At 45.5% G+C, this 26112-nt stretch overlaps 1 protein-coding gene across 2 annotated transcripts in view; it reads left to right on the top strand.

Moving 5' to 3' along the window:
* The first annotated feature begins 2929 nt into the window (after positions 1-2929).
* Positions 2930-26112, top strand: part of ME2 (malic enzyme 2) — an 89091-nt gene continuing 65908 nt past the window's right edge. For both annotated transcript variants that reach the window (XM_088464681.1, XM_088464682.1), the window contains exons 1-5: positions 2930-3101; positions 18238-18359; positions 20074-20207; positions 20317-20466; positions 24478-24553. In XM_088464681.1, coding sequence (XP_088320807.1) covers positions 2936-3101; positions 18238-18359; positions 20074-20207; positions 20317-20466; positions 24478-24553 — 648 coding nt within the window. In that variant the 5' untranslated portion in view covers positions 2930-2935. The remainder of the gene's footprint in view (positions 3102-18237; positions 18360-20073; positions 20208-20316; positions 20467-24477; positions 24554-26112) is intronic.

Here is a 26112-nt window from a genome sequence, read left to right as displayed (position 1 = left end):
CGTTTTGTCATGGCGGATGAGGAAGACGTGTCTGTGAGATTACGTCAGAGATGTGTAATTGAATTTTGTGTTAAACATGTGATACATTTTCAGTTCCTTTGTCACAATATGCTGAACCCATTTGATTGAGATGCCAAGTGCAGTCGAAAGTTTGAGTAAAGTTACCTTCTGTCATTTTACAACATCTCCGCAGCTTCGGCAATGTTCGTATCTGTAACCGCGGTGGATAGATTCCCAGAACGCTCTTCGTCAGTCACTCGCGTATTACCCTCTTTGAAGTGCTTCCACCACCGAAATACCGCAGCACGGCTAATTGTTTCTCCCCCGTATGCTCGCTGTAACATTTCATGAGTTTCATTTTCGCTGTTTCTAAGTTTAACACAAGATTCAATCACACATCTCTGACGTAATCTCACAGACACGTCTTCCTCATCCGCCATGACGAAACGTACGAAGATCTAACACTCGCTGTGACCAAACAATTAAGACTACAGCAATCCAACTGCAGGTTCAGATGCATCAATATATGAGCTTCACAATAACCAGCATAGCGTTGCCATGTCTACCTATGGGACAGCAAAACATAGGGCCTGATTCAGAGCCGCTCGTAAGCGGCCGCTCGTTTGTTCCGAGCGATGTTTGCACAACTGCGCATGCGTACGGATCGTAATACGCATGCGCGAACCAGTCAGTGCGGCCGAAAATCGTTTGTTCGCTAAATAGCGAATGCCTGCTATTTTGAGTGACAGGAGGAGGCGTATGTGGGTGGTAACAGGGGAAGGTGCTTGAAAACGGGGAGTGGAGATCAGAACGTAGGCGTGCTTAAAGGTCAAAACGGGCGTTTTATGGGTGTGCATAATTAATACAGCAGCGTCATTGACCACGTCACTGGGTTATTTTATAGTCAGAACTGCTAGCAAGATTGCGGTAGGAAAAACCAACCACAAGAATAGCGAGCAGTTCATACCCTGGTCGATGTACTCGATTAATCTAATAAATAGCTGACATGACGTAGGATGCGAGCGGGCAGGGGGCGTAGTTTCCCAAAAAACGACCGCAAGTTTTGTTCGCTCGTTCAGACATAGAGGCGTGAACAGACCGCAAACAGCGAATGGTTCATTTGAATAGCCACCCCTTTTTTCTGAACGAGCGAACACAAATAGCATCCGGCTCTGAATCAGGCCCATAGACAGTCTCATTACTTTTCAATCAGCCCTCTTATAATGTCATGTTTCAGTGGGAGGAAACTGCAATATGTCTACCTGTTTACATTGTCCTGCTTATCATCCTGGAGATGTGAGTAGATAACTACAGAAAGTTATTTGGATGAATGAGTGGAAACTATGTATCAGCAGCAGGCGGTTACAGTGTATCAGCACCAGGCGGTTACAGTGTATCAGCATCAGGCAGTAACAGTGTATCAGCAGCAGGCGGTTACAGTGTATCAGCATCAGGCAGTTACATACAGTGTATCAGCACCAGGCGGTTACAGTGTATCAGCAGCAGGCGGTTACAGTGTATCAGCAGCAGGCGGTTACAGTGTATCAGCATCAGGCAGTAACAGTGTATCAGCAGCAGACGGTTACAGTGTATCAGCAGCAGGCGGTTACAGTGTATCAGCAGCAGGCGGTTACAGTGTATCAGCACCAGGCGGTTACAGTGTATCAGCACCAGGCGGTTACAGTGTATCAGCAGCAGGCGGTTACAGTGTATCAGCAGGAGGCGGTTACAGTGTATCAGCAGGAGGCGGTTACAGTGTATCAGCACCAGGCGGTTACAGTGTATCAGCAGCAGGCGGTTACAGTGTATCAGCATCAGGCGGTTACAGTGTATCAGCACCAGGCGGTTACAGTGTATCAGCAGCAGGCGGTTACAGTGTATCAGCAGCAGGCGGTTACAGTGTATCAGCATCAGGCAGTTACAGTGTATCAGCAGCAGGCGGTTACAGTATATCAGCAGCAGGCGGTTACAGTGTATCAGCACCAGGCGGTTACATACGGTGTATCAGCACCAGGCGGTTACATACGTGTATCAGCACCAGGCGGTTACAGTGTATCAGCAGCAGGCGGTTACAGTGTATCAGCAGCAGGCGGTTACAGTGTATCAGCAGCAGGCGGTTACAGTATATCAGGACAGCGCCAGGCGGTTGCAGTGTATCAGCATCAGGCAGTTACATACAGTGTATCAGCACCAGGCGGTTGCAGTGTATCAGCATCAGGCGGTTACAGTGTATCAGCACCAGGCGGTTACAGTATATCAAGACAGCACCAGGCAGTTGCAGTGTATCAGCATCAGGCAATTACATACAGTGTATCAGTACCAGGCAGTTACATATGGTGTATCAGCACCAAGCGGTTACATACAGTGTATCAGCACCAGGCAGTTACATACAGTGTATCAGCACCAGGCGGTTGCAGTGTATCAGCACCAGGTAGTTGCAGTGTATAAGCACCAGGTGGTTGCAGTGTATCAGCACCAGGTAGTTGCAGTATATCAGCACCAGGTGGTTGCAGTGTATCAGCACCAGGTAGTTACAGTGTATCAGCACCAGGTGGTTACAGTATATCAGCACCAGGTGGTTGCAGTGTATCAGCACCAGGTAGTTACAGTGTATCAGCACCAGGTGGTTACAGTATATCGGCACCAGGTAGTTGCAGTGTATCGGCACCAGGTAGCTGCAGTGTATAGGCACCAGGTAGTTACAGTGTATCAGCACCAGGTGGTTACAGTGTATCAGCACCAGGTAGTTGCAGTGTATAAGCACCAGGTGGTTGCAGTGTATCAGCACCAGGTAGTTACAGTGTATCAGCACCAGGTGGTTACAGTATATCAGCACCAGGTAGTTGCAGTATATCAGCACCAGGCAGCTACTGTGTATTACCAGTGATGTACCGCAGCGCATGCTAGTGTCCGTTGGTGGGAACTGCAGCCTGCCATGTACAGCGGGCAGCGATTGGTCCCTATGCTGCTCCCTCCCCTTTCCTCTCTTGCTTCATCACGTTATACCTCACTCCGGCTGCCGGTACAGGCTGGAGCACGGCGGCTGCAGCCACCATTCCCTTCCTGTCACTCTGTGTCCCCGTCACATCGGATTACTGCAGGTGAGAGCTCCCCCCACTAATGTGTTATTTTACTGGGAACCCCCAAATCTCTGTACAGGGTCCCTAGGGATGGCTTGCAGGAAGTGATGCTAGATCAGCGACCTAAATGCCCACCTGATGCTTTATAGTCCTGAATTATACACACAGCATATCATATGTATTACCATTTATTTACACTCTTCTTCCAGCTCTTGTGGAACTACAAGTCTCAGCCTACACTGCAAGTTCCACACGAGCTGTGGATTCGTTGGTTGCCTAAAGCTGCATGCAATGCCATACTGCTGATGTTACTGCTTAACCTTAGCAATCCCCCATCTGTTTGCGTTCATTTGTTATCATTTGTTATCAATCAAGCAGATCGTTAGCTGTGTCAGCTGTACTGAAGTTACCAGGACGTCACAATGGATATTACAGATATATAATAACATTGTAGACTGTTATTGTCCTTACTGTTTATGGAGGAAGCACCAACATATTCCATAGTGCAGCACAAGGCTGAGAAGCACAACACTAGCTAACAATCATTGATACCATGAGCTGCAGGTGACAGGGCCTGATTGTCAGTGCTAGTATTATATTATTTGTAAGTACCAGCTACTGTCTGACAACCTCTCATCTGACAACCTCTCCCTCTCATCTGTTCCCCATGCAGCTCAGGGTGTAATTCCTGACTACTCCTCTCTTTCTCCCCCAACATTCATTCTCTCTCCCCATCATGCTGCTGCTTCCTCCTCCATTATATCTCAAAGATAAGTCCCTTTCTCATCCTGGAGGCCACTAAAACACCTAAGGGCCTAATTAATTAATATTTGCAGGATTTCTCCAGAAGATTAAGGGGCCTAATTACTAAGCCGTGGATAGAGATAAAGTGGACGTATATAAAGTACTAACCTACTAGCTCCTGTCATTTTTCAAACACAGCCTGTGACATGGGCGTTAGGAGCTGATTGGCTGGTAATTTATTTGTTCACCTAATCTTCATCCAAGGAATCTTTAAGCAATGGCGACTGTCGGAATGCCTCCTGTAAAAATACCAACAGCAGCATCTCGATGGCCGGTATCCCGAGTAAGTATACTTACCCTCCCCCCATCTCCCCCTAACCCTCCCTTCTTGTTGTCAGTGCTGAAACCTAACCCTCCCCCCTTCGTGCCTAACCCTAACACCCCCCCCCCCCCCCAGTGGTGCCTAACTCTCTCCCCTAGGGGTACCTAAGCCCCCCCCCCCAAAAGAAAAAAAAAAAACCTGCTGGGCTGCCTAACCAACCTGCTTGTGCTAACAGTCAAGGGTGCACTGGACTTAGGTTGCTCGGGCTGGCATCCTTCTGGATTCTGGCATCTGGATTAAGATAGGTGTTGGTATTTCGACGCCTATCTTAAGTCTCCCCCCCCCCCCCCGTCGGGATTTAGACCGGTGGCATCATGGTCACTGCAAGTCTTCCCCCGTCGGGATTTAGACCGGCGGCATCACAGCTGCCGGTCTCATAACTACACCCCATCCAAGGCTTAGTAAATAGACCATTATGTATCCTCAGGATGTTTGTATGGGAGGCCACAGCAGATATTAGAGAGATATGCTGCAGGCCTCCATTTTCGATGCATAGGTTTCTCTGGGGGCTGCCTTATTGACGAATTTACCAAGCTCGGGAATGTGTAGGATCTCTCCCCAGCAATGGGTGTGGTCAGCAGACCATACATCACATACACAGTATCGCACCCCGGGGTCCCAATGAAGAAGTGATGTGATGGTGTTAGCGATCGCGTCACTATTAGTACATCGCAGGGACAGGCTCCTTTTGGAAGCACCTGGCCATGCCTGTTGTTTTCTAATATATCCAGACAATCCTTATTAATTCTTTGCCCCGATACATTATAATGTATTGGCCTGAAGCACAATAATTAATAAATATGCCCCTTATCATCCTAGATTACTGCAATTTGCTCCTCGCTTTCCCGATGAACGCCCAACTCGCCCATCTCCAATCTGTCAGTAACTGCGCTGCCTGCCTCATTATCCTGCCTGGTCACTCTCCCCGTTACTTCACTGTCTCCCGGTCCTCCACAGAATCCCATTTATACTTCTCATACTCTTCTACAATGCCCTCACCCACTGCTCCCGCCCCCCCTTCACATCTAGCCTCACTCACACTCCGTCCTGCCCACTATACTCTGTAAATAATAGGTAGGAGCTGCTTGGTTGCTATGGGCAACTTATCCATTGGCACGCTTCTCCACACTTTTCACTGCTTGATACATAAACCCCTGTGAGAGGAGTGACATAGCCACCCCTACAGTCAGCTTACCTCCCTCATCCTGTGGGCTGGCCGATGAAGTGGTGGCGCTGGATTTGGAGTGCCCGTCAACATCACAGCTACACTGGCACACACCCAGGCACATGTCCGGGATCAGTGTCTGCCAATCCCTGTTATTTCAGTCAGTGCAGGGTCTGCACTGACAGGTAAAGGCTGCGGGAACACTCGTCATGTGCACGCCAATGCACACAGGTGCGCCCAAAGGTGGTGGGGTTGGGTGCAAAGTCCCAGGCCTGGGCCTGCCAGGGCGGCATATAATGACACACTTAATAAGATCTGTATATTGGAAATATGAATTTTATAATAACTTATACCTCTCAGCACCACTCAGCTGTTCCAGAGCATGAAGCCTTGCACAGCATGTGTTCTGGTTTTGTGGTCCTTCCTCTTGTGTACATTGACTTCTGCCCTTGTACTAAAAACCACACAGATCTCCGTTCTGTTGAGTTGACAGAATTACTGCAGATACGGCAAAAAGTACAAATCAGAGCATTGTAACCTGGTTACAGAGGTTTCTTCTGTCCTGTTTTGCAAACTTACATATAATATTGGGAGCAATGCATCAAACCTTCCAAAGAAGACAAGTGAGGTGTTGCCCATAGCATCCAATCAGATGGCAGGTGTCACTTAGCCAATGCATTCTATAAAATGATAGCTATAATCTGATTGGCAACTATGGTCAGCTCCCCCATTGTCTGGAAGACGGATTGCTGTGGTCTCTGACGCTCCTGCTGTTAAGGGTTGTTGGATCACATGTAAAAATCTGGACACGCATGAAGCGCATGTGCTGCATGACCTCATTGGATTTAGTTCAAATGCATCCTGCACGCCTGCAGATTATACGGAATCAGTATGATTTACCGCCGGCCGCATAGCCGGCGGTTCAAATCCTCACAGCGGAAGCCCGGCAATGAAGATCCCGACAGGTAAGTGTTTTTTCTATTTACTAACCTCCGCCCCCCTAACCCTAATCCTCCCCTAGGGGTGCCTAACCCTAACCGCCCCCCCAAGTGCCTAAACCTACCCCCCCCCTTCCCCGCAGCCTAACCCTAAGTCTCCCGGGGGGTGCCTAACCCTAAATCGCCCCTAACCAATGGCTGTCTGCGCCCAGCTTACCTTCGATCGGTAAGCTGGATGACGGGCTCCCTCCCGGCATAGGTCTAATGACAGGAGTCGGGATGTCGACGCCTGTCATTAGACACTTGCCGGGATGCCAACAGTCGGCATTTAGACCGTCGGCATCCTGACTGCATACCGTTTTTGCTGTGCAGCATGTCGGGGAGATGTAACCAAACCTTATAGCTACCATTTATCTAGTACAGTCTATAAAATGTCAGCATCTGGTTGGTTTCTATGGGCAACGTCTCCCACTTTGTCTCTCGAAGTTTTTATACATGTCCCCCTGTAACTGAGTTCATTACAGTACAACAATGCGTTATGTATATCGCCCAGTGTGTGGGTTTACTTGGCTGATGGGCTAATTATACCAGCAGTCGATGGGCTGTATTCAGTTCCAGGCAAAAAGTCCCGTACTTTTCGACCACTTCGCTGGTTTTCAATGCTGAAAAGTATCGCACGCGTGCCCGCTTTCCGCCGTATTCAATTAGAAATCGGCGAAAACGTGAGCCGGCAAAACTGTAATATGCGAAAAGTACTGTTAGATTTGGGGAAATGAGCCTGACACCCCCCAAAAGATGGTCTAACATTGGGGATCACTGTAGATACCCCCGAATAGCCCTGCTGAAGGTATTTGGGGTACTTATATTCACTCAATAGCTTCTATTTCGCGTCTTTGCAGAAGTGGTGAAGAATAGCATTTACAAGGTTTTTTTGTTCAAAATAAGTAGTCCCAGCAAAATTGGGGTACATGAAAATGGGTGCAAGCATATTTTTAAGTTGCTAAAGGGAAAATGTTGTTACAAATCCACATGCCGCAAGCACCTGCAAACTTAAAAACACCTGGAGCATACTTGGGGACCCCCCTGGAGTCTAATTCGCTAGTTTTTAAGTTTGGCCCCCAAAAACGAAAGTACTTTTTGGGAGTGATCTAAATACTTTATTAAACTTTTTTTTACGCAGATTACCTTCAGGGGAGTGTCCCAAGGGTGCAGGGTGGTTCCCGCAGCTTTGCACCCCAAAACCCCAATTCTGCACTTTTTTCGACACCTATTCATAGGCGAATCTTTTTCGCAGGTCACATTGCTGGAGTCTCCGCTCCGGCGAAAAGAATTTGGAATTGAATACGGAGGAAACTTTTCGCATGGCGAAATGACGTCACTCGCGATACTTTTCCGCAGAAACGGACTTATCGCGGCCCTAAATGTGAGAGTAGCCTTTATAGCAGGCTTGCTGACGTTTGGGCTACCAGGTACGCACTGACTGTCTGGCTCAATGGGGGTGGGAGTATCTAGGGGTGGAGATAGGCGGGTCTGGGGGCGTGACAACATAATTGCATTATCATATCCCCCTCACCCCTACCACCTAATTTTCAGGAGCCTCCCGGCTGTTCCAGGGGGGTAGGCAAGTATGCTTTATAGATACATTTGGGCTGGCATCGCCCTGTCACATTATCTAGTGCAGCACTGCTCTTCTCAGATATTCTGGTTTCAATAAGCTCCCTGGTACTAAAATAACTTTATTCACCATATAAGGAACAATTTAGAGTAGGGGTATTCAACATGCAACCTTCCAGATGCTGTGGAACTACACATCCCAGCATACACTATTACAGTTTAAGCATTCTCTAATAGAAAACTGCAGCATGCCATGCTGGGATGTGTAGTTCCACAGCAGCTGGAGGGCTGCAGGTTGAATACCCCTAGTTTAGAGTTTTCGGTTGCTCTTATGCAATTGGTTTTCTTGATGCCTTTGCCTTTTGAGTGCTGGTTGACTCTCTTTGGGTCTGTGTGCAATTGTCTCAGACAAAACCCACTGTAATACCTGGTGGAGGCCCAATAGGCAGCACGGGACAGACATGGAGGTTAGTGGTAATTGTGTCTATACTGAAGACTTCGCTGGGACAGGCTCTTATCGGATGAGCTGCCCAGTGACCGTTCCCTGTTAAATTATTGCATTTGTTCATCTGTTGCTATTATGAATTGTAATTAATAGGCAAATACAGCCGTCATTAATGACTAGTGCCAGATCACTGCAGGCCTCTTTGCGCGCCGTAATGTGACTACGCACACATGCCGATTAGCCCTATTTTTCAACTGAATTTACCAGTATGTTGAGTAGTCACCTGTCCGTGGTCATTTGGGGAAACGCTCTGCAGTATTGAGCCTGGTGCCTGTTGTAGCCACATGAGAGCCTGACATCAGAGTTCTTTCATGTGGCAGAGATAGTGGATTTCATTACTCCATTGGTAGCTATTTCTGGCCTGTGAGATTGTTCCCATTGCAAAGTGTCTGCCCCCTGAGTCCCATCTGTTCTCTCCCGTATCAGATAACACTGGTTTGACAATCGCATTGTTAGTAAAGGGTGTGGAGGATGGTGATGCCTACTCACACCCAGGCACTGGGGATTTCAGTATTATTCTTATTATATACGGGCCTGCTCCTTTCCATAGGCTTCCAGCATATACTTCATTGTGCTAGTGAGGACAAAAGCTCAGGACTACAGTAATGGTCTATGCAGGGTTTCACTATTTTGCATCTTATTCAGTCTGACACCATGGATGAGAAGTAACTGGTATGTCAGACCTAATCCGCACTGTATCCTGGCTACCACTGACATTATAATTCCCCACAGATCTTATATAAATCTTGGATAGTAAGAGTCCTACCCATCTGTTATCTCTGGAGGTTTTATATAAAGCTATTTCATTATCCCCATATGTACATCACTATAGAGTACGGTGGTGCTTTTAATAAAAAATAAAATAAATATTCAGCATGTATTTATATGTCAGTATGTATTTAAAGCAGTTCTTCAGACCTCAAGGCGCACGAACAGTCCAGGTTTTGAGGATAAATCAAAATGACTGAGGTACCAATTAAGTCACCTGTGGATATACTGTCCTTCAAACCTACCTGGACTGTTGGGCTAGGTACACACTAGACCACAGGTTCTCAAACTCGGTCCTCCGGACCTCAAACAGTGCATGTTTTCCTGGTCTCCTCTCAGAAACACAAGTGAAATATTAGCTCCATCTGTGGATCTTTAAAAATGTGTAATGGTGCATACACACGGTCAGATTTTGCATCAGATCTGAACGATAACAATTTTAAAAATCATTCAATCGTTCATATCTGAAAGAAAATCTGCCTGCGAGATGAACGATGCGCGTTCCTGCATGTCAGATAACGATATCTGACATCTGATGCGTTTGCAGTCAGATTTGGACAATTCCATTCATTTTAGTACTGTCTGAAATCGTTCAATCGTTCATGTGACAGATCTGACCGTGTGTATGCACTATTAGTGAGTAATGAATACACCTGTGAGGTGACCTGGAAAACGTGACCTGTGTGGGGTCCTGAGGACCGAGTTTGAGAACCTGTGCACTAGACGATTTGCAAACGATGCGATGTCGTCAACGATTTCCCTTGAACTCCCGGACAAACTATCTAGTGCATACACATTCTGCAATCTGACCAAACGATATATCTTGCATGGTTTGATGGTTAGATCTTTCACTATATAATGTAACCATATCGCTTGGTTGTTCGGTAGAGCATACACACTGCACGATCTACAGGGAATCATTAACGAGACTGACAGATTGAGCTGCATGTAGAGAAGATCTGAAGATGTGACGGACGGCGCCCCGGGAGCGAGCATATGGCGTACACACTTGACGATTTGAACGATTTGTTGTTCCGATGCGTTGGAATCGGCCATATCGTTAAAAAAATGTCTAGTGTGTGTAGGAGCCTTTAGTTGCCTTGAGGCACAAGTTTCTGAAGCACTGACCTTTACTGTAGGTGATGTTTGCATATTCCTTTGATACTGTAAATTCTAAACAGTGCTGATAGGGGTATTAGGGCTATTTTAAACGTATGGTGTTCAACCCTATACTGCATCAGGCTCATTAGCGATATACATCTGTGCAAGTATCAGTAATGACAGCATTTTTTGTTTTATTTTATTATTGATAAATTTACTGACGGTTGATTGAGCCGGACACTGTGGCAAGGAGGGAGCAATGTTTTTGCTATTCGATTTGGTTGAGACCTTTTTAATCAAACTTTAGTTACTGCTGTAACCAGCCTGCCATATCGTTTATCAGGACGCCCCATGGGTTTTCCTAAGATTTGCTGGATTACATACAGTATCTCTATGTTGCTACACGCTGCACTGAGTGATGTCGTTTTGGGGCAATTTAACATATCCATGGATTGGCAACTTTTTTTGATAAAGATGTCTATGCGAAAGCTTAATCCTGTTCTTTCTGTCACTGATCTTTTCGAGTTACCAACATCGATGGTGATGGCTAACGCAGCCGTGCACCATTCGGAGCGTCTTAAATTTGTCCAGATTGCAGTCCCCTTTGTGGATATTGGGGATTGCGGTCTGCAGTGTGAGTTTGCCAAATGCAGGATATGTATCCTGCATCCAGGCCTGGCTACATAGGCTAGTTACTTAAATCAGGTGTAAAGTGCATTTTCTGCAGGATTTTCAGGGGAAATTTAGGTTAATCAATAGGCCCCCATGTGACTAGAGAAATCTAATACAGGGCTTGCAGATTGCATTTGTGTGTGTGACTCATTAGCAGGATGCATCTGCTGATAGTTTATGCCCTGACTCTGCTTGTTTCTCTTCCCTGTCACCCATGAAAGGTGAAACTTGCTGGTCATGTGCAGTAAGATCCTGTCTGTGTCCCACAAAACCAACTTCAGTGTATTCCGATCAGTAAGTCATAGCTGTATTGTCCAGCTGTCATTACAATTACACAGTAGAAGTATATCTGGAACCTCTCATTAACTGTCCTGGGCCAAAATGTATTTTCCCTGATAAGTTTTATTTTATAGTCCCTTTCGAGTGCCTTCTTTTCTAAATACTAATATATATGTGTGTGTGTGTGTGTGTGTGTGTGTGTGTATATCATGCTTGTCTACCCTCCGGATTCAGCCAGGAGCCTCCCGAAAATCAGGTGCTGCTCCCAGCCCCTGGAAAGGCAGGCAACCCTTTTGCCCGAAATTAACGGCATTGTGAATCCGGGTTGCGGGCCCACGCTGACACGAATCAGCGCTGATCGCTTCACAGGACACCCCCCCCACAGGACACCGAGGGGGAAGGGGGTCCAGATTCATCATTGTGAAGAGGGGGCGAGGCCACGATGACTTGGTAACGCTGTCACGCCCCATGCTCCGCCTATATATATATATATATATATAATCTCAGAAAAACGTTTGCTATCGGCGCTAACAATAATATACTGCAAATTTATGTGCGTGCAGCAAATAAAAAAAGGGGATTTTATCATGATTTGATCAAAGCATTTAAGCCTGCAGCCCAGCAGGCAGAAAAGAAATATGCCTGCGCTCGGTTTTACCCACATCATACATGGTACCAGCAGCATGGCAATATTAATGCCATATATGTATACAAAATCCTCTGTATCTAGGAGGTGAGTACATTTAACTGCAATGTAATGATGTGCTAGGCATATATGCTAGTGTTAGGGACCTGCAGAAAAATGGGGTCCCTTGATGCTGGGCTGCAGGCTTAAATGCTTTGATCAAAGCATGACAAAATCCCCTTTGTTTTATATGCTGCACACACATATATTTGCAGTATATTATTGTTAGCGCCGATAGCAAAAGTTTTTCTGTTTTGTATACATATATGGCATTAATATTGCCATGCTGCTGGTACAATGTATGATATGGGTAAAACCGAGCGCGGGCATATTTCTTTTCCATATATATATATATATATATATCATACACACACACACAAGTCACTGCAGTCGGCACTCCACAAAAAAACAAAAGATACTTGCCCAGGTGCCATCCGAGGTAGGGTAGACCTGATGTGTAGAAACGAAGGAGACAGCGGCACTCACTGGACTTAGTAAAAAACGAGACTCAGGTACACAAACGGTGTGTAGGATTTGACGTTTCAGTCGGTGAGGACTTTTATCAAGAACGTTCTTGATAAAAGTCCTCACCGGCTGAAACGTCAAATCCTACACAACGTTTGTGTACCTGAGTCTCGTTTTTTACTAAGTCCAGTGAGTGCCTGTGTGTGTGTGTGTGTGTGTGTGTGTGTGTGTGTGTGTGTGTGTGTGTGTGTGTTTTTATATAGCTCCACCCACAATTCCTGAACCTATTTTTCCAGAAAAATAACCGTGTGTGTATAATATAAGTGGCGTTGACGGAGATCTTCCTTTCTAGTGTCTGTGACAAGGGACTGGGGTGGATAAGTGAGTGAGGTTTTTCGCATTGATCCACACTTGCTGACCTTCTAACCAGCAATCCGAGAGATGCCGGTTTGAGACCAATGTGGCAGGTGTCCGAGGCATAGAGCCAAGAAACACATCATTGGGCTACATTGATGCGAATCACCACAAACTGTGTTATCAAGCACCTACTTCTGGTGAAATGGGCCGGTCCAAGCGGCTGGCTGCTCTCTTTCTGTGGTCTAGGAGACATCCCTGAAATTTGGGAGCCTCCAGGACGTTCCAGAAGAGAAGCCAGATATTTCTTTGGTTCAGGGTGGGACTAATGCCACAAAAAGCATCATTTAATCCTCTTCCTGTGGCCCAGACTCGTTTTCATTACTAGTACATAATGACACTGGCAGTAAATACCAGTTGTCTGCAAACGTTTAGAAAATTGCAGGCAAAATTGACTAGTTACCAGGGGCCGTGGCATAACTACAGAGGGAGCAGGGGGCCCGGCGGCTTAAGGGGCCCGGCGGCTTAAGGGGCCCGCTGGCCCAGCAATCACACCCCCTGTACCCTCCATTTCCCGGGCACCCACTGAGATTGTGTTACCAGCGGGCGCCCAGCAGTTAAGTATTTTTATTTTTTTTTGTGTATGTCGGTGTGCGGCGGGGGGGGGGCTTACTACTGGGGGCACTACAGGGGGCATTACATAGGCCTTCCTTACTACAGGGGGTATTATTACTACTGGGGGCACTGCGTAAGGAGCACCATTACAGTGGGCATTTAGTGTTTTAGGGGAACTACTGTGGGCATTGTCTAAGACTTAAGTTGGGGGGGGGGGGCTTAAAATGTTGCTATTGGGCCCACAAAGTTCTAGTTATGCCCCTGACCAGGGGTATATGAAGGTATCATCTCAGTGGTACGCTGGTGTGCAGATAGAAGTGTTGCAATGAACGGTACATATGGTAAATGAATGGGCTAATAATACAAGGTGGAGTCGCAAAATGATTTAGTACATACAGTACAGTGTAAAAGTTTTAGGCAGGTATGGAAAAATGCTGCAAAGTAAGAATGCTTAAAAAAAAATAGAAGTTTTAATAGTTTGCATGAATGAACAGAAGAGAAATCAAATTAATATTTGGTGTGACCACCCTTTGCCTTCGAAACAGCATTAATTCTTCTAGGTGCACTTGCACACAGTTTTTGAAGGACTCGGCAGGGAGGTTGTTCCAAACATCTTGGAGAACTAACCACAGATCTTCTGGGGATGTTGGCTTGCTCAAATCCTTCTGTCTCTTCATGTAATCCCAGACAGCCTCGGTGATGTTGAGATCAGGGCTCTGTGGGGGCCATATCATCACTTCCAGGACTCCTTGTTCTTCTTTACACTGATGATAGTTCTTAATGACATTGGCTGTATGTTTGGGGAAGTTGTCATGCTGGAGAATACATTTGGAGCCAGACGCCTCCCTGACGGTATAGCATGATGGATAAGTACCTGCCTGTATTTCTCAGTATTGAGGAACCCATTAATCCTGACCAAATCCCCAACTCAATTTGCTGAAATGCATCCCCAAACTTGCAAGGAACCTCCACCATGCTTCACTGTTGCCTGCAGACACTCATTATTGTACCACTCTCCAGCCCTTGGGCGAACAAACTGTCTTCTGTTACAGCCAAATATTTTCAATTTTGACTCCACCTCCTGTCATTTTTCTGCACCCCAGTTCCTATATTTTCGTGCACAGTTGAGTCACTTGGCCTTGTTTCCACGTTGAAGGTATTTCTGTTAAGCCGCAATTCTTCCATGAAGATCACTTCTGACAAGACTTCTCCAAACAGTAGATGGGTGTACCTGGGTCCCACTGGTTTCTGCCAGTTCTGAGCTGATGGCACTGCTGTACATCTTCCAAATTCAAAGGGAAGTAAGCATGAGGTGTCTTTCATCTGGTACACTAAGTTTCCTTGGCCGACCACTGCATCTACGGCTCTCAACATTGCCCGATTCTTTGTGCTTCTTCAAAAGAGCTTGCACAGTACATCTTGAAACAGTCTGCTTTGAAATCTCTGCCTGGGAGAGACCTTGCTGATGCAGTATAACTACCTAGTGTCGTGTTGCCGTGCCCAGTCTTGCCATGGTGTCGTGTCTTGTTTTTTTTGTTTGTTTTCTTCTTTTTGATAATCCTACCACCAAGTTCAGTGTCTATACACACTGACACCAAAAATAACACATTAGTTTATGGCTTATTTTTTATATATACATACATACATACATACATACATACATACATACATACATACATACATACATACACACACATATATATTATATTATTGTATTTTCAATTTATACAGAGTAAAAAACAAATATCAAATATCAAAGAGGGCACATCTGAATATCTACCATCTGCTCCAGATATGGTCCAATTTAAACTATGCCTTTCAAGTGAGAGAGAGAGAGATTTCTCTTGTTGAGTTGAGGTGCGTACCAAGGATAGCCAAGCACAATAGTCTGGTCCCAAAGAAGCCAGCCAAGACCGGGCTACACTAACCTTAGCCAAAGTACACAATATTAATGACATATTGTCTAGCATATTTATCAAGAACTGTATCATCCAGGACCCCTAGACAACATACCACCGGGGCAAGAAGAGGAGCAGGTATCCCAGTATTGGATATAACATTTATTACCTTACTCCAAAAAATTTTAACTATGGGAAACTCCCAGAGTAGGTGCCAAAAAGTACCAACCGCCCATCTGACACTTTGGGCAAGCACTAGATGTGCGGCCACCAAACTTAACTAACCTAACCGGGGTTAAATATGTTCTATGTAAGACGAATAGCTGAATTTGCTGAAATCTTATGGAAGCAGTGGATTCACGAGGGCCACCAAGAGCTGTATCCCAGTCACTATCACACAAAATACCTACATCTGCCTCCCATTTCTCTTTAAGATAAAGTCATTTGGATTCATGATAATGAGACATAAGGTATGAGAACATAAAAGACCTCTGCGGGGCCCCAAAGAGACAAGTGTTGCCTTCACAGGGAAAGATTGAAGAGACAGGAGGACCGACTTATTTTATATTGTTAAAGAAACACGTGCTAAACGCACAAAATATGCAACTATTCGGGCATCCTCCTTTGTTACGGCCCATGGTGCAGAGGTGAACAGCGTTAAATGACTGACTTATTACACTGCTGCCTGCTGTGGGCCCAGGTCGACTCAATGTACCGGCTGCACCTCCGCTAGTTCCGCCTCTGGCCCAGCACCCCTCCCCCTGCACTTCCGCTAGTTCCTCCCCTGACCCAGTAGCACAGATCACAGCCACACCCATCACCAGTCACTCCTCACCTGGCCAGCACACAGTACCAGCACCCCCTCACAGCCCTGTAAAACGACTGGAAAATGGCCGCCGCGGCCATTTTCCCAGTGACCTGTGCATACAGTATAGACTCTGGGCACACTCTAGTGCCCAGAGTCTATAACTCTGGCGCTGGCCGCGCACAGCTTAGTGAGCTGCCGGGTGGAGAGGAGGGGGCACGTGTCAGAGACTGCACACGGGCCCCCTCCTATCTAGAAACTCCCCTGGAGGAGAAAATACGAAGGGGGCGATTCAGCATCAGGTGGAAGTGCAAAGCTGCACGCAGGCAGCTTTGCAATTCCGTCCTTGCAAGGTGTATGACCCCCTGCTGCATTTGCGATTCCCGCACTGCGACCAATTTTTTGTTTGTATCACAATGATACTAAACGAAAAATTGCGCTGGTGTTTACCATTGTTGAGAAATGGGGGCCTGAATGTGCCTGTTTCCAGACTTGTCATTCGCACCAAGTTTAGGCCAATGCGGCCTGATGATAATACACTGTAAGACAAGTACATCGCTGCATGTGGGCAAATATATTAATTTTTTTTCCCATCCATGCAAAGTGGGATTATGCGCATTAACGCTGCCAGAAAAGAACCCGACTTTCGCCACTGTTATCGTTATGTAGCTCCTAGGCTACGCCGGGATAGCTCCTTATAGGAGCAGCTTTCCCAGCTCGGGTGCAATGATAACAGCCACAAATCTATTTCAATTGCTGGGAATAACAGCCATAAGGAATATTAGGTTTTGGGACATTTACAGCAATCTTAATAAATAGGCCACATAGGAATAAAACCTTTTTGAAGTTGGTGTCCACTCAACATATTAATCTGCAACAACCCTTTCGGAATGCCTCACCGTCCTATAAGACCATTTGTTTCTTTAGAATTGTAAATTGTTTTTTGTTGTGTCCGGAGTTTGGGAGTAAATGGGCGTTTTGTGTATTTACAAGACGTTATCGCAGTGGTGACTGACATAGAACAGGGCTGTTTACCTATTGGCTGACTTCCCATTTGAAAGGCTTCCAGTATGAGAACATTGCTGCTGGTGTACAAATCAATGGCGCAGCCACGGCATCTATTATTTATACTGAGACAAACAGTACAAAGACCGAGGTAAAGAGGCCTCTTATCTCCTAGGGTTCTCCCAGATATTCTGTAACACTGGGTACAATAACTTTCATTCATTACAGTGGTGTAGGCCATACAGAGTAAATTCACCCTGGCTGATCAATATTGTATATCCCCTACATGTTCTCTGGTTGAAATGTTGGCAATATATGAAAGACTGCCCATATGTATGTAAATTCTGGTTGTTAGATCGAGCTACAGATGGCACTGAATAGGGGAAATTTACTTATGATCCCCACCCTGTATATAGCTAGAGAGACACAGGTACAGGGTCTGTCATTCTGAATGGTTGGGACTTGAGTTTTCATTTTGGGTAAGGGTTTGTTTGAAGCACCATCTTAAAATATACTAAATTACATGTAACAATCACAATCTTTCCCCATGCTGCATCTGATATACTCTTTAAGCTGCATACACACACGACGATTTTGTTACCAAGCATTTTATGAACGATTTTCTGTCAGATTATCTGTCAGATTTTTTAAAGTGTAATGAACGATTTTTTTGAACTACATTCGATTTTTGCATAGTCCCTTAATGAAAATCGTTGAGTTGACAAGTCTGACTGAACTACAAACGTGTAGGCGCATGAACGATGATCGTTCATCGTTTGACTCAGAAAGTGAACGATTTTTTCAAATGATTATCGTTAAACGATAATCGTTCAAAAAATCGTTGTGTGTGTATGCAGCTTTAGTGTTACATTGTATAGCAAAGCTCCTCACAGTGTCTGTAGGAAGAAGTGCTCGTTGATTGGCTGTGTGTACAATACCACCCCCATCATTACCATATGCAGTAGTGGTCCTAGCATGAGGAGCTCAGTGATTTCGGCTTGTGGAAAAACCCTGTTGTCGCTGTAGCAGTGCTCCTCATGGTAGCTGACTGAGGTAATGCCTGGTGGCCATATTTGTGTGTATGATATCACAGAGAAGCAGTTTTTTTTTTTTTTTAATCCTAGTAAATTGAGTGACATTTCTTCCTCCTTTGTGTCTTCAGGTCAGGTTTCCACAATGCTGTCCAGACTGAGAGTCCTGGTGCAGCCAGGCGTGCTGGCTTGTCGCTCTGTGCACACCAAAGAGAAGGGAAAGGCACTTCTGCTCAGTCCAAGGACTAACAAGGTGAGGGGCTATTAATAAACAATAAAAATGACTTAAGTAGAGATGAAGCACACTCGTCATCAACATATATAGCCTGAGGAAACTGGCCAAGTGATACAATACATTACCCTATTAGGACCCCTCAATGTAAGACGAGGAGCAAGACTTGGGGCCATATTCAATTTGAGGCGAAAACGGGTTATGACCTCATTTTTGCCTGTTTCCATTTTCGCCTTATTCAATTTCAAAGACTTTTCGTACCCCAATTCTGCACTTTTTTTCGCCATGTATTACATGGTGAAAACTTATCCCCGTTTTTTAACAAATACTTTTCGCAAAGAAAAAAACCTCAAGACACCCCAAAAAAATTAACTTTAATTTTGGGGGTGAAAAAAAAAAAATTGAGGGAAACAAAGTTTTAAACTAACGAAATTGATTCAGGGGGGGTCCCCATGTAAATAAACTTTGGGTGACCTCTGAAAATTCTTTGAGCAGGGAATAAATACTTATACTTTAAGGGCCATTTAACCACTTGCTTCCTAAAATACATTTGGATGGCCATAGCTTTATGTTATAGTATTAACACTATCCCGCTAATAGAGTAGATCGGATCATTGTGCTGGGGGGTTAATCATTTTAATTTTTCAAAAGAGCGACACAGAAACATAACTAGGAAAGGGAAGGGGTATAACAGGGATGGCGAGGGCAATCGGAGAAGGGATTGGACACCATATTAGAGTTACAACTAAGGCCTATGCACAGTACGGATCACATAACAAGGTCAGTAGTATCCGTTTATTGTAAATTTATAGGAAGAGGCCCAATAAGGCTAAAGGAAGTGGAATCGGGGATTCTCTGCTCCCTACTCTCTGAATAGCCTTCACCATCGGACACAACCTCATGCAAACTAAACTATGTATCTATTCTCTATGGAAGAAGCGGTGTTAGAATAAGGCACTCGCATAGGGTTTTCTTTGTTTCTTGAGTTGTCAGTACTGTTATATTCTATTTATCCTTAATACAGTATGTTGTGTGTAATATGGCTTTATGGTTAGCACTTTACGGTTACACTTATGAAATGTTGCTCAGAGTAGAAGCAATTTTTGAAACTGGTGTACAAATTATGAATTTACAGCAGCCAATCAGAAGTCTGCTTTTATGCATGTTCCCCTTTGTGTTTGCTAAGAGGGCTGATGGGAGTACAGGTTGAGTCTCCCATATCCAAATATTCCGAAATACGGAATATTCCGAAATACGGAACTTTTTTAGCTTGACTGAGAAAATGAAACCTTTGATTTTTGATGGTTCAATGTACACAAACTTTGTCTAAGGCACAAATTATTAAAAATATTGTATAAAATTACCTTCAGGCTGTGTGTATAGGGTGTATATGAAACATAAATGTATTTCATGTATGTACACAAACTTTGTTTGAGCCACAAAATTATTGAAAATATTGTTTACAATTACCTGCAGGCTGTGTGTATAAGGTGTATATAACACATAAATGCATTCTGTGTGTATATTGGGGGCCTATTCCCAAGATATCTCATTATGATATGCAATTATTCCAAAATATGGAATATTCCGTTATCCAAAATACCCCTGGTCCCAAGCATTTTGGATATCGGAGACTCAAGCTGTAATACCTGTACATTGGGCCTCCGATAGAACACAGAGGTCAGTGTTGCTTATAGCCATTTGGTGAACAACATTAACGCTTTACGTGTTTCAGGGAATGGCGTTCACACTACAGGAAAGACAGATCCTGGGACTACAAGGCCTATTACCTTCCAAAATAGAGACTCAGGACATTCAGGCTGCGAGATTCCACAAGAACCTGAGTAAGATGGCGGATCCCCTGGAAAAGTATGTTCTCTTGTTGTTGTGGTGTTTAATCTCTAATCCAAACACTGGATGGGGGGAGTGATCGTCGCCATAAAGGTCTTTATGTCCATTATTCATTTCTGGGTTCTAGGTACATCTACATAATGGGGATTCAGGAGAGAAATGAGAAGCTATTCTACCGGATATTACTGGATGACATAGAAAGGTTAATGCCGATCGTCTACACCCCCACTGTGGGACTGGCCTGCTCGCAATACGGTCATATATTCCGAAGGCCGAAGTAAGTGAATTATATAATGTGTTCCAATAAAAATAAACACCGCAGTATAAATATTTCAAAGTGGACCTTTCTAATATTTACTGTGTGTTAATATTTTATAGACTTTGATCAATTCTCATTTTAAATTCTCCTAATTTTGTTTTAAAATAAAAAACTAAATTTACCATTCTTCAAATAGTGAGGGAAGGGGAACTGGACTGCACACCTATTTGTAAACATAAGAGGTGCTACCATGCTGAGACTTGTAGTGCCACACAGAAAAAAAGGAAAATGCAGGTGCACACTCGAAGCACTAAGAATAATGATGATCAGTACAATTATCATAAACTCTTCAATTTAACATGGAGTACAAATGAGGTTCTTAGCACATGTTTGGCTAAAAATGCAAGTCCACCTACAGATGGGTCCACATACATCTAGCCTCTTCGCGCCTTAAACAGCCATTCTAGTCGTGCCATGCCATGGCGTGAATCGTTAGTGCCCAGCGTCTTTGTGCGTCTTTTTACTTTCAAATGCGTCTTATTTGCATTACGATATGCATGATATGCAGCATGATTATGTTCTGTGAGCGAGTGCGGGTGTATCTGCAGGCCCGGTGACAAGGAGGGGGCAAAAAGGACACTTGTACCGGGCCCCGAGATTCTGAGGGGTCCCGAACCCTCAGGAATTTCGTGAGCCCAGTTCATGTGTTCCCCTTGCCTCTGCAGACAGCTACCTGCTGTGTAAGCAGGGCACCCGTCATGATTGCGGCTATATGCTCCCGAGTCCCGACTAGTCCCGGCAAACACAGGGAGGCCGGACCAGCGCAGCATGCGTGATGTCATGACGTTGCACCACTGAGTCAGACCGAGGAGCCGCCAGGTGTGAGAGCCGCCAGAGAAGCCTGAAAAATACAGGCAATCGCAGCAGGTAAGTGGAGGCCTAGCTGGGCTAGAGTCTCACGGGCCGGGTGGTGGGGCGCTACAGATGAAGGGGATGGCAGGCACGGGCTGGGGGGGACATGTGACGGGCTGGGGCAGAGGGGGACATGTGACAGTCTGGGGCAGAGGGGGACATGTGACAGTCTGGGGCAGAGGGGGACATGTGACAGTCTGGGGCAGAGGGGGACATGTGACAGACACAGGGGCTGGGAAGAGGGCTGTGTGTGACTGGCTTGGATAAGGACAAGGAGAGGGTATAGGGGGCCCCAAAAACATGAGTGTACCGGGCCCCAAGATTTCTGTTGCCGACCCTGTGTATCTGTATACGACACGCTACATTGCAGTGTCAGTGGCTGTGACACTGTAACGTAGCGTTTTGCATGCAGATACACCCGCAGTCGCACACAGAACATAGGCATGCTGCATATCGCTTTACTCAGAAGAAGCTGCTTGTGCTAACTAATCGCATCGCTGTCCATTTGAAGGTAAAAAGATGCATGAAAAGATGCTCAGCGTTATGAGTCACACTAAGCTCCCGCGGTGTGTGGCGCGACTTGTAGCGGCACAAAGGATAGATATATGTTGGGCACATCTGTACCACGTCACAGTGACCTCATGAGGTGGGTCCCTAACATTCCTAAGGTTCAAGTCCAGAACATGGGACCCCCCCCAGGCCAATACAACTAAACCCCTCCAGAACACCACCAGTGAGAGAGGGGCATCCATGTCCAGCTCTCCTCCCATCTCGACGACCCTGCTGACCCCCCCCCCCCATCTTTAGGTAGGGCAAATGCATGCATTGGGTCTGTAACTTACGCCGCTGCTACCACCTCAACAATGCTTCTGTGGTAGCTCACCCAAGAGCAAGGCCAGATGAAATGGGGGGAGTGGGGGGCAGTTGTCCTGGGTCACCCACACAGGGTCGATGTGACACTGCCGAGAGCAGGTGTCCAACGGCGCATGTTCCCGGGTGGAGGCTCAGCAGCCACTGCTGTTCTACTGTATGCAGCAGCGCAGTCAGTTCTGCTGCATCAGCTTTCTATGGGGGAGAGGGGCTGCCTTCATACTAGTGCATGCAGGGGGTGCCAATTTGGCAAGCCCCGCCCCATGTCACTGGGCCCTAATGAACGGGCCACTTTTGCAACCTATACCTGCAGCTGCTGCATAAAGTGTGTTATTGTGTATATGTGTTAGTGTGTGTATACTGTTTACGTGTGAGTGTGTATGTTTTATATATGTCTAAATATTTATATTTAAAAACAGCCTCCCAGAAAACCCTGCACTTGCCCTTGTCTTCACGTGGCTGGGGGGAGGGGGCGCTAGGCTCTGTGTGGGGGTGTCAGAGGAATAAGTGGGTAGGCTCCGTGTGGCTTGGAAGGGGCCCCCACAACTTTGTTGCCCTGGGGCCCCAACAACCTTTAATCCAGCCCTGCCCAAGAGAGATTGGAGCGCAATAAGTAATTATACTCGGACGCCGTATCAAGACTGTTGGAAGAGTACCTTGTGCATTATATATGATCAGGGCCGTAGCCAGGGTAGTGCGGCCGGTGCCATCGCATAGGGCACCACAGGTCAGGGGACGCTGTTTGGGCCTGTCAAATTTCTGTTTATTATCATTCTTGCTTGTAGCTTCCTCTTGTTTCATCCCCAGCATCTCCTGGCCTCTCCTATCTCTTCCCTGGCCCTTCCCCATGAGGCCATGGCCCTTTTTTTGGGTGCATTATGTCCCTTTGAAAAATGAGGGGGCGCCAATGCTCTTTCTGGCACAGGGCACCAAAAAGTCTAATTACGGCTCTGTGTATGATCCAACAACAACCAGGTCCCTCACTGGTGCCTTCTCCCAGGTGAGCATCTTACATATTTCCATGCTGTGTAAATGGACTCATGCCCACTCCTGGGTGGCCTTCTGACCTGTAAGTAGGAGGAAGCTGCAGGAGACCTGGGAGCGTTTGCATATAGCGCAGTGTACTGTATATTCTATCCCGGGTGGAGAGAGCCTGAGGGACGGAGTCCAGTAAAGTGGCACACAGCAGCTTGCAGCTGATCACTACCCAACGTCTGATGTTCTTCTTAGTCACCAATAAGAAAAAAAACAACCCCATAAAGTATTAATAGGTTAAGTTATGATGAGCCTGATTCATCGGTGGACACAAGTGGCGGTCGCCCATCTGCGACTTTATGCAAACGACGCTACAAACTCCTTCTATTGTGTACATCCATACGGCCGAATGTGGCAGGACTGGGATGGTCACTGTCTATACATGAAGTCATACATTAGATGCTACCATTGGTCGCATTATCAAAACTTGCACCAGCCTCATGGCAAGTGCAGTCTTTCCATCCGTGTGTGGCCTCCTATGTGAGTTGTGGAGTCTGTGTGCGCAGCATGCCCATAAAATAGATCATCTCCGTGCGCTCTCTAATACGCCTCCTTGTCTCCGCCACATTTTCACTACATTTCTCCCTACCTTCACCTGAAATTTCTGCCTGCTACTCTGTATGGACACAATCTGGCCGCTTGCACAGTAGCTAAAAATCTCTCATCTACGCCCAATATCGGCAGTGCTTGTACCTCTAAATCCGACCCCCTGCGTCTCCTCTCCCCTTCCTGCCACCTTGGCTTCCTCATGGTTCTTCATACACCTTCCTTGTCAGACATGGAACCTCGGGAGGCTGTTGTTAACCCGGCGGCATTACCGATGCCTAAAGCCCAACACGGGACTTAAGATAGGAGTTGATATTTAGACGCCTATCTTAATCCCGACACTGGAAGACACAGACACCGGACTCTTAGCCGCGGGGGGAGGGGGTTAGGTTTAGTCACCCCTGGAGGCATTTAGGGTTAGACACCCCCTGGGGAGGGTTATGGTTAGGCGCCACTGGGGGGGTTAGGGTTGAACAGCCGCCGGTATTTCAATCCCATTCCAGAACCTCTACTTGTTTGACATCCTTACTAGAGGGGTAATGTGCTGTAACTGTTATCTGTTTAATATAAAACTATTGACACATGAAACAGTGACTTAGAATAAGTTATTGGCTTCTAGCGCTGGTTTTAAAATGTAAATATATCTTCTTTTTATTCCATTTATAGGGGGCTGTATATTTCTATCTACGACAAAGGACATATCCGATCTATTCTAGAGAACTGGCCTGAGACTGACGTCAAGGTAATGAGTGCTTACAATATCTATTTTAAGAGCATGTAGATCAGAGATGAATGACGTTTTCAAAATTGTTCTTTGAAATATTAATTTGTTATATATGTGGCTGCTTACTTACTTCTTACGCCGGCGTCATTTTGTTTTAAAGTGTTCCCAGTCTTCTCCCAACCACACCATGTAGCAGATTGGCCATCGTTCTCATTCTCATCATCCCAGCTATATTTACAAATACAGCGCCCGAATCAGAGATGATGTTTAGGGGTCTCTGATGGTTTTTTGGGGTCTGCGCCCACGTTCTCACTCACAGACCACACACACACACACACACACACACACACACACTAATCCGCAGCATGATTGACACACTGCGCCAATTGGCGGGCAGAGCGAGGCCTGCCTGGTCGCCATTATCAGAAATGGACTCCGGCACTTGGCCTCTTGCGTGATAGGCATCGATGGCGATAGTGATGTCTGTCGCAGTCTGCTGGGATCACAAATGCAGCAAGGTGATGTCTGACACCTCCTTCTGCGTTTGCATCTGAGATGGACGGATTTGCACATCCGTCTGTGTGCAGCTGTGTAACCCGTCTATCTCTGAATCAGGCGTACAGTCCGAAATACCAATATACGGAATGGTAAAAGAAACAAACATACATAAATACATACATACATTGACCCATGTTTACTAGGGACCAGGTTGGAATTTGATCAGAGAGGCAAGCCATGTGTTTCCCTTTTTAACACACAATGACAGACTCAAAGAAACTCTTCCTAAGCACAATTACCATGCAGGTAAAAAGAATAGTACTCGCTGGGTACACACCTAAAGATTTTCTGTTGAACCATCCAACTAGTTGATTGGTTGGAATGAAAATCTGGTAACGTATGGGAGTAACTGATGATCAGCAGTTTGCTCCTAAATGCCAGAAAACAGATATAAATGGTCGTCAGACAAGTTTGTTGAATGTTTGATGTAAACAAATTGTTCAAACAACAGTTTTTGTCCATTTTCCGGCGTTTGGGAGCAAATTGCTGATTGTCATTTACTTTCATACCTTACCAGATTTTCATTCCAACCAACTGGTTGGACAGAAAATCTTTTACGTGTCTACCCAACTTTAGGGGCATATGTATCAAAGCTTGATGTGAGATACAATTGTGAAATATATATCACCAACCAATCAGCTCCAAACTATAATTTCTTAAACACAGCCTGCAAAATGTAAGTTAGAAGCTGATTGGTGATGTATATCTCACAATTTTTTCTCACATCAAGCTCTGATACATATGTCCCATAATCGGAGAGCTCAATACCAAAAGTAAGTGTAAACTTTACAGGTAAACCAAACTTTAACATTCACATAGGTATCACCCAGAGTTTAGAGATTAGCATTTGCTTATAAATCAAACCATTCACTTTTAGCATGAGACACATTTTACCTGCACAACATGAGAATAACAGTATCGCTATATCATAAAAAATGAATTATTAGCATGCAATCCATTTTCTTTAGCATACAATTAAGCAAGCAAAGAGGTCACATGGCAACAACATTACCAACATG

Source organism: Taudactylus pleione, unplaced genomic scaffold, assembly GCF_031769625.1.
Source record: "Taudactylus pleione unplaced genomic scaffold, aTauple2 ptg001750l, whole genome shotgun sequence".
NCBI lineage: Eukaryota > Metazoa > Chordata > Amphibia > Anura > Myobatrachidae > Taudactylus > Taudactylus pleione.
Note: the sequence above shows the minus strand (reverse complement) of the source record. Positions and strands in the feature narration are given on the sequence as shown.